The sequence below is a fragment of the Ovis aries genome, chromosome 13, assembly GCF_016772045.2.
Source record: "Ovis aries strain OAR_USU_Benz2616 breed Rambouillet chromosome 13, ARS-UI_Ramb_v3.0, whole genome shotgun sequence".
Classification (NCBI taxonomy): domain Eukaryota; kingdom Metazoa; phylum Chordata; class Mammalia; order Artiodactyla; family Bovidae; genus Ovis; species Ovis aries.
In genome coordinates, this window is record NC_056066.1 from 10,147,525 (window position 1) to 10,162,936 (window position 15,412).

The 15,412-nt window shown below is 47.6% G+C and overlaps 1 protein-coding gene across 6 annotated transcripts in view; it reads right to left on the reverse strand.

Moving 5' to 3' along the window:
- KIF16B (kinesin family member 16B) overlaps positions 1–15,412 on the reverse strand; it is a 300,304-nt gene that overhangs the window by 241,379 nt on the left and 43,513 nt on the right. For 4 of the 6 annotated variants that reach the window (XM_012188149.5, XM_027976491.3, XM_027976490.3 and 1 more), the window contains exons 4-6: positions 9,174–9,290; positions 6,941–7,038; positions 6,122–6,231 (exon numbers count right to left, since the gene is read on the reverse strand). In XM_012188149.5, coding sequence (XP_012043539.2) covers positions 6,122–6,231; positions 6,941–7,038; positions 9,174–9,290 — 325 coding nt within the window. Of the gene's footprint in view, positions 1–1,025; positions 1,220–1,865; positions 2,212–6,121; positions 6,232–6,940; positions 7,039–9,173; positions 9,291–14,674; positions 14,797–15,412 lie in introns of those variants that run through there. The other 2 variants (XM_042230296.2, XM_042230297.2) reach the window with 2 other exon arrangements.

The window sequence follows — 15,412 nt, forward strand, 5'->3', positions numbered from 1 at the left end:
CCTTGAGTATGCAAAATACAAACTCCACAAAATGTTCATTTTTTTTACTTTGTAATTTACAAATATAAAAAATGGAAGTTTGCTTAAATTTATATTACATATTTATTAAGGCAAGGAACTATACAGAAAAAAGCATTTGTTCTGCTTAAGGTATACTTGGGAATAAACCATTGTACACATTATTGCACATCTGAAACCACAATGCATAACAGACTATATAAAAGATTAAAGTAAACCAGATGTATTTAGTGGAGTTAGGTCATAAATGTAGATCAGAAGACAAAAACAGATTTTCCTTGTCAAAGCAAGCAGCAGTTTGAGAACTTTGGCCTCATTTGGTACCTTTAGAACCAAGACTTACCGAGAACCATCATTTAGGCTATTAAACACCATTTTCTGTACCTGGATTTCTTCCTCTTCTTCTGGGATCATCATAATGGCTTTTAGAAGGCAAATAGAATACAGTGTGATCTTTATGTTTATATTGCATCAAAGCAATTCAAGGGGTTCTGGTCTTCCCTCCCCCCAACTTTCAGATCTAATTTATACCCTGATATCCACAACTTCCAGTCACCCCCTTGACGTGTCGTAAGTCCAGAAATATATATTCAAGTTGGATTTAGAATTGGAATGCTAGAAGATCCAGGCACACATCCATCTGTTTTTTGGGGGTTTTTTTGAGTTTGTCTTTTGGCTTCCTGTGTCTCCTGATTTTCCATTCACAAGTTCACTCCTTGGGAACTTGAAGATGATTGTAGTGCTTTCTAGCTGGGTTCCTCCCCTCACAAGGCAGACAGTGTGAAAGGCAGAAAATGCTGAATTCTCTTCTGGCAGCGTGGGTCCCATCCACTGTCTGGGGATCTAAAGGTGCCTCTTCATGTGTGAGGCGAGGTGGTCCAACCTCAAGAATGCCTGGTCGCACTTCTGACACTGCCCAGTGTGTCTGCCATAGTGCCTGGTCGGTTCATCTGAGCAGACAAACTTCATCCGCCGACCATCCCAGTCACAGTGGTAAGGTCTCGCACCTGTGCGGGGCTCGCAGGTGTGCCTTGAGATAACTCTCCGTGCAGGTTTAGCCGCAGCTGCATAGTCACAAGTGTGAGAGGCTGTCCTTCTCCGGGGCCACGACCTTCTCCTCCTCTTTGGCTTGGGCTCCTCTGGCACGCAGGAACCGGCTGGCACGCGCTTGGTCATGGCGCGGTGGGGCCTGCGTCTGCATCTGGTTGGACAGGAAGGGAGGGTGGTTGGGGCCCCGGGTGAGGATGGAAGCCCGCGGGGAGCAGCAGGGCAGGATGACAGTCTGGGCTGCTCAGCAGTTCCTCGGCACCCAGGGGTGGCCCTGCCGCCCCAGGGGAAAGTCGTGCGCAGGCAGCCGGGGGCCACTGCTGAGAGGAGGTCCAGTGCCCAAGCGGGCCTAGAGGGGCCAACCGATGGTGCACAAGGAAACAGCCTCCTGCTTGATCTTCGGGCACATGCGCAGTGGCCTGCCGCTGTAGGGCCCACCACCACCGAGTGGCTGCCATCCAGGCTGCCTGTGCAAACGCTGATAACCAAGGGCCGCAGTACTCGCTGCCAGGGGCACTCAGGCGAACATGCCCGTCAGTCCACCACGTGGCAGCTGCGGCGGAACGCACACCGGGTCCAATTCGGGCCGCAGAAGCTTGGCCACGAAGCCGCCAGAGGGGCTCACATCACTGAGGTTGCCGGGTTGAAGGGAGCCGTCGGAGCGGGTGCAGACTCCCGGCTGCAGAGGCGGCTGCGCCCAGGTCACCCCCCGCCCAGATAGATCACTGAGGCTGCAGGTGGAGGGCACGCTGACGGGGCCGCTGCTCCACGGGGAGAGCGAGGACGAGGCTGATGCTTACCAGGACAGCATGGCGGCCACGGGCTCCTAATGCGACAGCAAGCTGGAGAGGACAAGGTCCAGGTCCAGGTCCAGGAGATCACTGAACTCCCCCGCCTCCCTCCAGAGCAAGAGGGCCGGGCTGCGGCTGCAAACTCCGCCACTCTCCAGGTCGGTGGCCGCGGTCGCCACCACCAGGTCATAGGGGCAGCCGGGAAGCACCGGGGAAGCCGCTTCATGTGGGGGAGCTCCTCCTCCCAGCGGTCATTCGAGGGCACTTTGTCCTTCCCGCCGGGCCGGATGCGAACGTGGGGAGGGACGTGAGCGCCGCTTCGCTGGCGGCCACATCGGACTCGCCAGGTGGCTCATTAACGTGGGGGCCCAAAAGGTCCTCGGGAGTCCGAAGCGGTAGGAGTATCTGAACCCCAAAGTCAACGAAGAGGAAAAAATTTAGAAACGAACCCAAAACCAAACCGCAAATTGCCCGACATCCTTCTACTTTGTATTAAATACAAAAGGGAGATGCCTTTAAAATAAAAGTTGCTTTGCAAACAAAAGTTCTTAGAAAAGTCGTAAACTCATAAAAATGGACAATCAGCAAAGCGCGTTAAGCAGGGCCGCTGACCAGGTTGCACTCTGCAACTCAGCAGCGTCCCCCACGTGGGTGCGGAGGCTGTGGCCGGGTGGCGCGTGGCCGGCGCGGCCAGGTGAGGCTGGCCGTGGGGGCGCGGGTCTGCGGCCCGAGCAGCGGCGCGAGGCACGGGGTCAAGGGGGCTGCGCAGGGCGCGTGGACGCAGGCAAGCGGGGGTCAGGGGGGCCAGAGGGGCGGGAAAGGGCACTTGGCCCGCCACCACCTCTGCCCACCGCGCGCCCACAGCCATGCTCTCTCTCTCAGGCCAGGGAATTGCCCTAGAATACTGTCTAGTCAAGGCTACGGTTTTCCAGTGGTCACGTATGGATGTGAGAGTTGGACTATAAAGAGGGCTGAGCGCAGAATTGATGCTTTTGAACTGTGTTGGACTGCAAGGAGATCCAACCTGTCCATCCTAAGGGAAATCAGTCCTGGGTGTTCTTTGGAAGGACTGATGTTAAAGCTGAAACTCAAAGTATTTTGGCCACCTGATGCGAAGAGCTGACTCATTTGAAAAGACCCTGATGTTGGGAAAGATTGAAGGCAGGATAAGGGGATGACAGAGGATGAGATGGTTGGATGGCATCACGGACTCAATGAACATGAGTTTGGGTAGACTCTGGGAGTTCGTGATGGACAGGGAGGCCTGGTGTGCTGCAGTCCATGGGGTTGCAAAGAGCTGGACACAACTAAAGGACTGAACTGAACTGAAATTCTTAAGAGGTGGAATTTCTAGACTGAAGCATATACAAAATGTTGATGGATACTGCAAAACTGTCCTCCACAGACGGCAATTTACACACAACAGTAACAATGCATAAGACTGCCTGTCTCCCAACACTGTCCCAGTCAGGTTCCTTACAGCTGCTGGGGACAACAGAAGCTATCTCAAAAGAATTTTTATTCTGCTTTCCTCTGATTATTAGTGAGGTCACTCTTTCTTTCCTTCATTTAAAAGTCACGCATATTTCCAGGTGGCCAACAGACAAATGAAAAAGTGCTCAACATTACTAGATAAGTGCAAATCAAAACTACAGGGTACTCCCTCACCCCTGGTCAGAATGGCCATCATTTTAAAAATCTACAGATAAATGCTGGAGAGGATATGGAGCAAAGGGAACCCTCCTACACTGCTGGTGGCAATGTAAGTTGGTGCAGCCACTGGGGAAACAGTATAAAGGTTCATCAATAAACTGTAAGTAGAATTACGTATGATCCAGCAATTCCATCCCTAGACATACAGCCAGACAAGATACATGCACCGCTATGCTTACAGCAGCACTATTTACAGGAGCTGAGACATGGAAACAGCCTCAACATCCATCAACAGATGAAGGGGTAAAGCACGGTGTGAGATACATACATATATACACACGTGTGTGTATGCACATCATTAAAAAAGAAACGATCAATGAATGCCATGTGCAGCAACATGGATCCAACTAGAGACCATCATCCCAAGTGAATTAAGTCAGAAAGAAAAAGACAAATACCATATGGTATCACTCCTATGTGAAGTCTAAAATATGGCACAAATGAACCTATCCATTAAATAGAAACAGAGTCATAGACAGGGACCAAGGACTGGGGTTGCCAAGGGTGAGGGGTTGTGGGAGGAATGGAGTTGGAGGCTGAGGTCAGCAGATGTCAGCTATTATATATAGAAGGGATAAACAACAAGGTCCTCCTGTATAGCACAAAAGACTATATTCAATATCCTATTATCAACCATAATGGAAAAGAGTATTTTTAAAATGTATGTGTGTGTGTGTATATATATATATATATATATATATATATACACATACACACACACGTATAAATGTATAACTGAATCACTGCTGTATAGCAGAAATTAGCACAACATTGTAAATTAATTTTTTTAATACTGATTAAAAATCATCAACATTTCTGTGAACAACCTAGTCACATCCTTTGTTCATTTTTCTCCTTGGTAGCGGAGCTGTCCATAATTTACAGGAGCTCCTTATATATTAGGAAAACAAGTCCTTTGTCTGAAACTTGAATTGAAAATATCCTCTCTGCCTTGTAAGTTGTTTCTTCACTTTGCCTATGGTGTTTCTACCAAGTATAAAGTTCATTTTTTGTTTTGTTTCAGCATTTCAAATTTAACACTTTTATTTCATGGCTTCTGGATTTTAAGTAAAATATTTTAAAAGCCCTCCCTTCTCTAAATTTCCAGAAAAAAATTATCCAGGGTTTCTTGCAATCATTATGTCACTTTTTACATTTAAATCTTTGCTCCATCTGCCATTTACTTTAGTATAAAAGCTGAGCTCTGGTACCAATTTTCTTTTTTTTTTTTTTTTCCTCCCAGACAACTTAATAACCCATATTCCCCAGTGTTTGAATAGCAGATTTAGTAGAAACTAAATCCCCATTAAGTATTGACAGTAGATTCTGGATTTCTACCCTGCTTGATTAACCTATCTCTCCAAAAACCCAGCTCTATAGTATGTCTTAACATTTGATAAGACAGTTAAAGGGAAAAGGCAGTTAGGCTAAAAACTGTTAACGATAGTATTTATCCCACACTCCATGGAACAAATACATAGTTACTCACCTTGCTGTGGGCATGAAACACAAAAGTTCAATCGAAAATTTACTAAAATGCAGGTGGAGTGCTGTTAGCAGACCTGGTTTTCCAGGTGAAAAAGACAACAGAAGTAGAAAAATCTTTGAATCCATGACCAGCTCTCAGCCTTGCCTCCAACGAAACACGCAGGAAGGACACCACCACAATAAGAGAGCCTGTCTGTGTGCGATTCCTAGTCTCTGGCCTCACCTCAGCTGCCACACACAGAGGGGTGTGCAGAGCTCACTATTCTAAGGACAGCCTTCCATCCAGCCTGTTTTTAAAACAGTTTGCAGGAGCCAGTCCTTTACCCATCACTCCTTGGGACAGTCCTCCCAATGGACCATGACCCGACGAACGTATCCCAACACAAAGGCCGAGAACACAGCACGGGAACTTCAAACACTCTTCCCAAAGGTGAGAGGTCTCAGAATCACCCTACAGTCGTGTTACTGTTAAGATGAGAAAAAACACACCCCTGAAATGCAACGCCATTTAAAGAGGCTATAGAGTTGCTTACCTTGCCTGAGAACTTTGGAAAAGAAGCTTCTAGAGTTCTTAAAGGCAGACTCGATCTATTGGCAAGCCCCGTAAAATCAGCAAATAGCCAGTAAAGTAGAAGCACATTAAACGAATAGAGCGCAGTGGTGTGTTAAGTTGCTTCAGTCGTGTCGGACTCTATAGACTGCACAGTTGCAGACTGTGCACACTCTACAGACTCTATAGACGGCAGCCCGCCAGGCTCCTCTGTCCACGGGATTCTCCAGGCAAGAATACTGGAGTGGGTGGCCGTGCCCTCCTCCAAGCAATCTTCCCAACCCGGGGATCAAACCCTGCGTCTCTTATGTCTCCTGCATTGAGAGGGGGTTTCTTTAGCACCACCTGGGAAGCCCCAGCGTTCAGTGGCAGCCCGTGTAATTTTTACTACAATTAAACTCCAAAATTAAATGTTTCAAATGTCACCATTATCCTTCCTTTGCTTTCCTCTGAAACTATTATTCTTAGTAACAATTCCCAAGAAGAACAGAGCTGTGAAGACACTCGCTCTTACCTTCCACGTAAGGCCCCTCCTTTGGATGCTCACGGACTCTTAGGTTGAAGGTTTTGGATGACTTCCGCCTAAGCAGATCTCTCACACGTTCATTATAAATTTCTAAGTAGCTAGAAAGGTCAAACAGAGCTGAATTCAGTAAAATTACTTCAGGCACTAATAACAACAGCAGCAGCAGCATACATTTATGGGAGGTAACTATGTGTCAGGTACAGCACTTTACGAGGATTATTTCCTTTAATCCCTACAATAGCTCAAAGGTAGGTACTATCTTCCTCGTTTTACACACTGAGCAGTAGAGGCTTGGGGTGATTTAAACAGCCTATCTGAGGCCTCACAGCCTCCAAGAGCTCAGGCAGCCAGGAGAATACCCTGATTGCCATACCTGCCCCCAAACCACTGACCAAACTGCCTCTCCACACAGGTTTAAGTTCAGGGGACGGGGAAACACCTCAGCCGCCCAGATTTATTTAAAGCTCAGAATGATAGCGATCCAACCAACATAAAGAATAACACAAACCTTATTCAAATAAAAGAATAAGGCAAGTGGGCACACAATGAAAGGTGAAAAGCTCACTGCATTTGAGATGAGCATCATACATTAGTTTCAGACCAGGCTGGGTTACCTCCACTAACCTCCAAAGCCCTCATCCACATGGTACTCAAGGAGGTCACTGAACACATTTGTGCTTTGAGCTTGACTTCCAACCAGCACAGCGCAAGATGGGGAAAGGCAGACTCTCCTCTCAGGGATGCAAAGGTCCATTCCTCATGCCTTGAATCAAGCTCACACACACTCCCTCGGGCCACAAGCCCTACCTGACTTCAGTTCGAAAAGACGCCTCATCCCATCTGGTGGTTTCGTTTATCTGACTGAAGAGCCCTCCGCAGATCCGGGGTATTAAGCCAGAATCGCCCTGCAGTGGGAAAGAGGGGTGCCTCAGCTCTAACTTGAAATAAAAGCACCTGATGGCTGCATCTGCAATGGGCTGGGGTGGACTGAGACTCCGGGGGCCCAGAGGCCCACCCCAGGGACCTGGGCTCACCACTCACCCCTCCCAGGGCTGCTTCCTAGCCTCTGAAATAAGAGGATTGAGCCTTCTAATTTCTACATGCTGGGACCATAGTAATAGACAGCTGTCAGCTGTCAATCAGCTAAATCGCGGCTTGCAAATATAAGATGTATTCTCTAGCTCTCAAACCAGAGAGTCTACTGCTGTAAAACAAATGTTAAAAAATTTGATCTGGTCAAAGGACAAAAAAAGCTGAAATACACACTGGGCAGAAACCTTAGGAAGTCCTCAAAGAAGCTGTTTGTCCTACAAAGGAGCTGATGATCACACTGAAACATATAGACTGTGATGCACTAATTCCTGCCCTGGCCTCCCTCGGCAGAAAGGTTTCAATACATCACATTACTTATGTGACGTGGGTATAATTATAGTATTCATGTTTCGGTCGGCAATGACAAGCTGGACGAGTTTCAGAATGGTACCAAGGACAAGGAAAAATGCTCCTGTTAGGGGGCCAAACTCTGAGGTTTCAATATTTTCTTCTGAAATCTCTCTCTACTTGCACCTAATTTCACATCCCCCCCCCCAAAAAAAGACATATACACACACATATATATATATACACACACACACGTTTATATATATATCTCATCACAAGGTTTAGGAGAACTTTTTTTCCTTTACACCATTAAATCAGTACCAATTCTTGTAAAAGAAAAATTGGCCCTTCACCACATTTTTTGTTCTTACTTTAAAAAATAAAGAAAGAATACTCAAATGGTACTCAATTGTAAGGTCAGAGAAAACAGCTGTAACTTGTGAGTGCTTTATAAATGCTGAACCTACATAAACTAGCTAAGAGGAAATCAACAAGCAAAAAAAAAAAATTTTTTCTATTTTTTGGCCACACATGGCATGTGGCATCCTAGTTCCCTGACCAGGAATCACACCCATGTCCACTACAGCAGAAGCTCAGAGTCTTAACCACTGGACCACTGGGGAAGTCCCGTAAATTTCATTTTTAGAGAAGGCCTTTTCCCCAAAGCACAGCAGGAAAGAGGAAGGGTGGAGTAGCGGTGAAAGGAAACGTGAAACTCTCGAGCTCCTCGGCTCTTCTCTTCCTTGTCCCTCCTTCTCAGGACGGAGGACTCGCAGCACTGCGTTTACTTCTGCTGCAAAGAAGACGCCTGGGTTTAAGGCGCCAGGACACATGGGCTGAAAGGCTTTCATCCAGAAAGACCTACCCTCCTTTAATGCATTACTTCTCCCACGAACCACCGAACCTGCAGCATTTGGGCCACCTCTGAGCCTGCCGGCAGGAAGCCCAGCCACGCTCTGCTAGGTCCTCGACTCTCAGAGTCAGTGAACAGTTTTCCAAACCATGACATGAGGAAAGTGAAACACACTCGCACCGCCCAGGTCTGGAGAAAACACAGGACGGGATAAGGTTCTGCAGTCACTCCCAGCTCCTCCTCTGCCGCCTATTTTGGGGCAAGTGTAATTTTAACGTCCTTAATTTAAACAGCATGACTACTAAACTCTACACACTATGTTTATAACTGTGTGGACTCTATATAACCCACGTAATATCTAACACTTTTTCTGTATTCACTGGATTTATGCAGTACCCTTCCACCAAGGAGATTCTTTTTTTACATTTTTCTTGGGCAAAAATGTTTTGAATAATTTTAAAAAGAAGAGTGCAATAATTTTATTCAAACTGTTGGGTTGGCAGAAAAGAAGAATAAATTACTTGAGGGCGCAGCACACTTTTTTTTATAAGACTATAAAGCCTTTAAAAACGGAAAATGAACTGAGACTCCCATCCATTATTCATGCTTATAAACTTAAAATTATTTTTAATTTTAAAATCTCTGAGGAAATTTCATCCCACTTATTACTGAGTTTTACCGTACTATTAAAGAATGATGAAAACACAAAAAGCATGTTTAGTACCAACCACGCAGACAAAAGGGACACTCTCATCAGTCCAAAGAGAAAATGAGAAATTTGCTTCCCACACAGTGTAAGTAACGTACAGAGTCTCCCATCATAGTGTATGACTTTCCTGATCCGGTCTGCCCATATGCAAAGACACAAGCATTATAACCTTCGAACGCAGACTTCACAACATCTGTGCCAAGGGTTTTGAAAACCTGGAAGCAAAAAAAAAAACAACAAAAAAAAAAAAACAAGAAGATATAATTACCATGGATTTTAACAGAAGCCCGTTCAGTGCTGACAGTATTCTTGAATACTACACCATGTAAAGAAATCACCGAAGAGCTGTTAACAACAGAATATGTGTACTCCAGTTTTTAATCAGAAAGAAACTTCTTAACAAAGCAAAAAGCAATCTCACCCTTTTTCCTACTTACGTTAACAAAAGATTCCTAAAATATAAAAAGGCAAACAAGGCAAAGTGACAATCATGTACAGAAGCAGAGACGATTTTAAAGCATGATGATTTACCATCTCAGGAGTAAATAAACTTATAAAGTGATTCACTCTATACCAGAGCTTCCAGAAACCAAATATTCAAAACCTGAAAGTCATAGCAGCCAGAAGTTATGGCTCAAACCGTGCCAAATCAACACCATCACTTTAAGGATACAGTCAGTCTCCAGAGGCTCTCACGAGCTGAGTGACAGGTGGGTGCAGGTGAGGCTGGGATGATGGGCTCCATTGAGTCAGAGTCCAGGCAATTTTCCCTCTTTGGATATTTTCCCAGGAAGATGAGCTTTGTGGGGCCTGGCACGGTGCCCACAGTCCTGAGTCTGTGTCCACTGCACCCCACCACTGCCGTGGGATGCTCTGGGGAGCGGAAGGGAGTGAAGGCCAAATGTTTGACCTACACGATCAATGGGAAGGAAGCAGACCGAGATGCCTGGTCATCCTACTTACCCCGGCGAGGGAGGGGGCCAGCCAAAGCTTTCTAACCCCCACCTGCCTTCCGGGTTGCCTCTTGGCCTCTCGGACCAGGACACCAAGGGCACAAAGAACACCTCCCTCCTCCAAAAACAAGCCACACCAGCAGCTGAAGAGACAGCAGAGAGCGGGGTGCGATCAGGTTCTCAGGGCAGGAAGAGGTGTGGGATGCACACAGGCCGGGGCAGGATCCGCATCAGCCCCGCAGGAGAGCGGGGTCTCCGGGAGCAATGCCGAGCGAGCCGACTCTAGAAACACCGCCTCCCTGTGGGGATCTGGGCCCTCCGGGGAGACCCCACCCCAGACGGCCTGATGACCACCAGCCCCCTGCTCCCCCCTCCCCAGGTAAGCGCCCCGCTACCAACACGGGCCTTCAGCCAGGACGCCTCTGGCCCCAGCGTCCCGCCTCCTGTTCAGGCTTCATCTCCTCAGTCAGAGGCGTCCAGCCTACGCCTTCCACCAAGCCGTCTCCACGGAGGACCTCGCATCACCCTCCTCACTCTGACTTAAGTTTCACCCACTTCCGCTTTAGGAGCTGGCATTTTCTCATCTTTTTCTCACAGCTGGATGACTAAGTCCACCTTCAGCTGTACTCGTGACCCACCCTTGGGGCAAGCAGGCCACCGGGCCCGCTGTCCAGGGGGAGAGGCGAGGCGGCGGGCCGGGGGCGGCCGCGGGGCTGGGATCCACCGCCACCTCCCCAGCCCCGGGCCGCACGCCGCTCAGCATCGGCCTGGAGGCCCGAGCCCACGCGGAAGGCCTTCCCTCACCCCCTCCACACACATCCACACCCACACCGCCGTGAAGAAGCAGAACCAGGAATCCCACAGGGACTCTGGGCTCCAGACTAACCATCTGAGAGGCTGGTTTTCACCACCATATACAGAATAGGAAGAAAATCGTAAATATTTATTTAATCCTTCCTGATCAGACAAGAAAACAAATGGCAGGTGATCATTTCTGACACCTCACAGGGTGCAGTGGGGAGGAAGAACAGCCTTCCAAAAGCTTCCCCAAGAGTAAAGGAACGCTCTCTCATACTTCTGTCTGGGGCTAGAACAAAGTCACGGAAAAGACCGTATTTAAACCAAACCCCAGGGACTTCCCTGGTGCTCCAGTGGCTAAGACTCCACGCTTCCCCCGAAGGGTGCCTGGGTTCCATTCCTGGGCAGGGAACTCAGATCCCACATGCTGCAGGGTGTGGCCAAAATAATAACAGTAATAAAAAACAAACCCCAAAGTTTTCAAGATGGAATTCTTCCCTTGAGTTAAAATCCACACCCGCCACTTTACTCTTCTTTTATTCTCTAGAAATCTACTCAGCTGGCATTCCATCTGACTCAGGGGGCCTGGGGGTAGGGCAGGGGCTGGTGGACAGGACCCTACAACTGGCACAGAGAAACGCAGGCCCCGAGGGGCTGAGATGCAGCCCCTGGCCCTGTCTCAGCTTCAAATGGCTGGGGACCCAGAGAATCAACAGGACAGTGCCCACACCTCAGGGCCCCCGTCAGGGAAACAGGCTCCCCATGGCAGCTCCCACCAAGGACTTGTCGACCAACTGAGGTGGGGAAGGAGGGGCCGCTGGATGGGCCGCTGGGCTTCCCTCCTGGCCAGGGACCCAGAGACCCGCCACGCTTGTCTAAGAGGCTGTAAAGCTGATTCCAGAGCAAAGGGAGGCACTGCAGGGCCTCGCTGGAGGACAACTGCCCACAGGGGGGGCACCATGCAAACAAAAGACTCTCCATCCAGCTGTCAAGGGGGAGATTTTAAGTCTCAAGTTTCTCTGGGGTCGAATCAAGGAACAGGCAAGCCTGAGAGCAGAGCCTCCCTTTGGAGCTGGAAGAACCATTAAGAAAACCAGACATTACTTAAATGGTCTTTAATCAAGATGAGTATGGACTTTTAACTGCTCACTGATTTTTTTTTCTAAATTCAAAATTAATTTGGAAGGAAGAAATATTAACCGTCCTCTTACTTGGAATTTGTTTCACATTATGGGAAATTTGACTTGTACTACAGTAACGGGCATGATATACTGTCTCAAGGTGCCTTTACATCTTAATCATTTTTAAAGAGAAGAAAAAGACAAAGGGTGACCTCACGTACGCTAAGCTAGTGATCTTCCCCGTTTACAGCAGGTGTGTGACCTGTCAGCTCAGCTCCTGGGCAGGATCTGCCAGCATGAAAACGTGAGCCCACACAACACCAGCTAATAGAATCAGAGGTGAGGGAGATTGCCTTTTGAACAGAGTAGAAACTGGGTGTTTTCCCCAAAATGCCAAAATCATAGAAAAAGAGATCAGATTTGTGGTTACAAAGGTGGGAAGGAGGGAGAGCAAGAACTGGAAGAAGCTGGACGAGAGGTACAACCCTGCAGTTATTAGGGAAATAAATTAAGGTCGAAAAATAAAACAGGGGTGACTCCAGTTAACACTGCCGCACAGCACACAGTAGAGTTGTTAAGAGAGTAGATCTTAAGAGTTGTCATCACAAGCAGAATTTTTTTTTCTTTTCCTTGTGTCTATATGAGAAAATGGATGTCAGCTGAACCTACTGCGGTCATCATTTATAAAGCAAACCACCATGCTGTATACCTTAAACTGACATGGTGATGTATGTCAATTACTTCTCAGTAAAACAGGGGGGGAAAAAATGCAAAAAATAGGTATTTTCCTGTATCTCTGCTGGTTCTATTAACATGTGGTTCTAGCAGAAAGCAGCATTCACTCACATATCTCAAAAGTTTTATCAGTTTTGAAGTGAGTATAAATAACCTGAGACTGTTCACAGTCAAGGAACCCAAACATCTGAAGCTCAGACCGGAAGCTGCGAAGTGTGCTCCTGAGTTGAGAACTCTTCATAGTCTATTTTTAACTCTGGGCAGGTATTTTTGCCTCCTGTTACAGCTTCCCTGACCTTAACTCTCACTGAATCCAGGAACTGTCACCTGTTCCCATAAATGGACCACCAACCGCAGACGAGGCTTCTCGGTTAGCAAACGCATGCTGAGCACCTCCAGGGAGCCAGGCCCTGCTGTCCACGCCTCCACTCCCCTGCCTGGGCTTTCCCTCAGCACAGCCCCTGTCCCTAGGGGCACAAACCCAGGTTCCAGGCAGGGAAAGCCAGCCACTAGCCGTGTAAGTCAGGAGGGAAGCCTCTGTGGTACTTCCTTCATCCTCTGGTGAAGACACTCTAAGGAGGGGGAAAGAACCAGCTCTCCTCACACCGGTCACCTCATCCCCATCCCTACACGAAAGCCCACGTCTGGATTCCACTAGCTGTAACGTTCTGTTCTTCGCCAGACTCCTAGCTACCAACATTGGTAAGTCCACTAATCCCAGGACCAAAGTTATCTTCATTCCCTCGCTGGCCCACTTACTCACTCAACTGGGCGGCCCTGTCCACCTGCCACTGAGAACACACCACCCTTTCTCCCATACCCTTAAGGCCTTCCAGCGGCATCTCCTCCGTCCTATACAGCAGCCCTAGGATTTCTACGCTGCCCAGTCGGGCTTCCCTCATGGCTCAGACGGTAAAGCGTTTGCCCGCAACACGGGCGACCCGAGTTCGATCCCTGGGTTGGGAAGATCCCCCGGAGAAGGAAATGGCAACCCACTCCAGTATTCTTGCCTAGAGAATCCCATGGACAGAGGAGCCTGGTAGGTTACAGTCCATGGGTTTGCAAAGAGTTGGACACGACTGAGCGACTTCGCTTTCTTTCAATTCAGTGGATTAGATCTACGGACTTGATCTAATACACTGAGTTATTTAACCTGAGTTTCTCTGACAAGAAAATTGGAGCTACCGTTGACATCGTTTGGCTCCTGAGGGGCTTAAACAGGCAGCGGCCATGAGCATCCAGCACTGTTTCTGACTCTGGGGCACGTTCCCCAACACCAGTCCCCCTCCTCTCCCTGCGCCTCCCTCGAGCCAGGCACCTCCCCTCCGCTCACAGCCCCCGCTCCTTCTCCCGTTGCCCTGTCTATGTTTCCCTGATGGTGAACCGACATCTTCCAGATACAATCCCTCCAGGCCCTTCCTTGGAACAACTTCTCCAAGCTCACAGCCCATCTTAACTCTAACCCAACACTTACATTGCCTCAGAAAGCCGTCTCCATGAAACATTTCTAAACCAACTACATTTCTCAGATTAAGGAGTATGCACGTCATCTGGGGCTCTTCTAAAAATGCAGTTTGGTTCAGCAGGAATAGCCCCTGGAATTCTGCATTTCTAACACTTCCTCAGGCAATGCTGAGATTCCAGCACGTGGACACACCATCTGACAAGAAACTAGATGAGGATACCACTTCAAGATGCTGCCACATGGGTAGGACAGCCAGGCTGGGAATTCTACTAGGCTGGCCGGAATACATTCTTAAATAAATGCAGTTATGTTATACATCATTTTAATGCACATTTCTAGCTTTATGTTTTTGCTAATGATTTATTACTTGCTGTATATTTTATATTTATCTTAGACTATGGAAATGATGTTAGACAAAAAGCAAATTTGAGTGATTTCCTTACTCAAGTTCAAAATGGGTCAAAAGGACCAGTGACAACTCACAACATGAGTAACACATTTGGCCCAGGAACTGCTAACGGACATACAGTGTGGTGGTGGTTCAAGAAGTTCTGCAAAGGAGTGCCTTCAAGATGAGAAGTGCAATGGCCAGCCACTGGAAGTTGACAGTGATAATTGAGAGCCATCATCAAAGCTGATCCTCTTACACCTACACGAGAAGTTGACAAAGAACTCAACGTCAACCATTCTTCAGTCGTTCAGCATTTGAAGAAACTTAGGAAGGTGAAAAAGCTCAGTAAGCAGGTGCCTCATGAGCTGACCACAAATCTAAAAAAAATTCGTTCTGAAGTATCGTCTTCTCTTATTCTATGCAACAACAATGAACTATTTCTCAATTAGACTGGGACGTGCAATGAAAAGTGTATTTTATACAACAACCAGCTCAGTGGTTGGACCATGAAGCTCCGAAGTACTTCCCAAAGCCAAACTCATACCAAAAAAAGGCCATGATCACTGTTCAGTGGTCTGCTGCCGATCGGATCCACTACAGCTTTCTGAATTCCAGCAAAACCATTACAACTGAGAAGTGTGCTCAGCAAACAGATGAGAGGAACTGAAAACTACAACACCTGCATTCGACACTGGGCGACAGCACAGGCCCAGTTCTTTTCCAGGGCAATGCCTGGCCACATGTCACATAACCATCACTTCAAAAGTTAAACAAGCTACAAAGCTCCACCTCATCCGCCACATTCACCTGACTTCTCACCAACTTACTACCACGTCTTTGAGCATCTCAATGACTTTTTTTTTGCAGGGAAAAT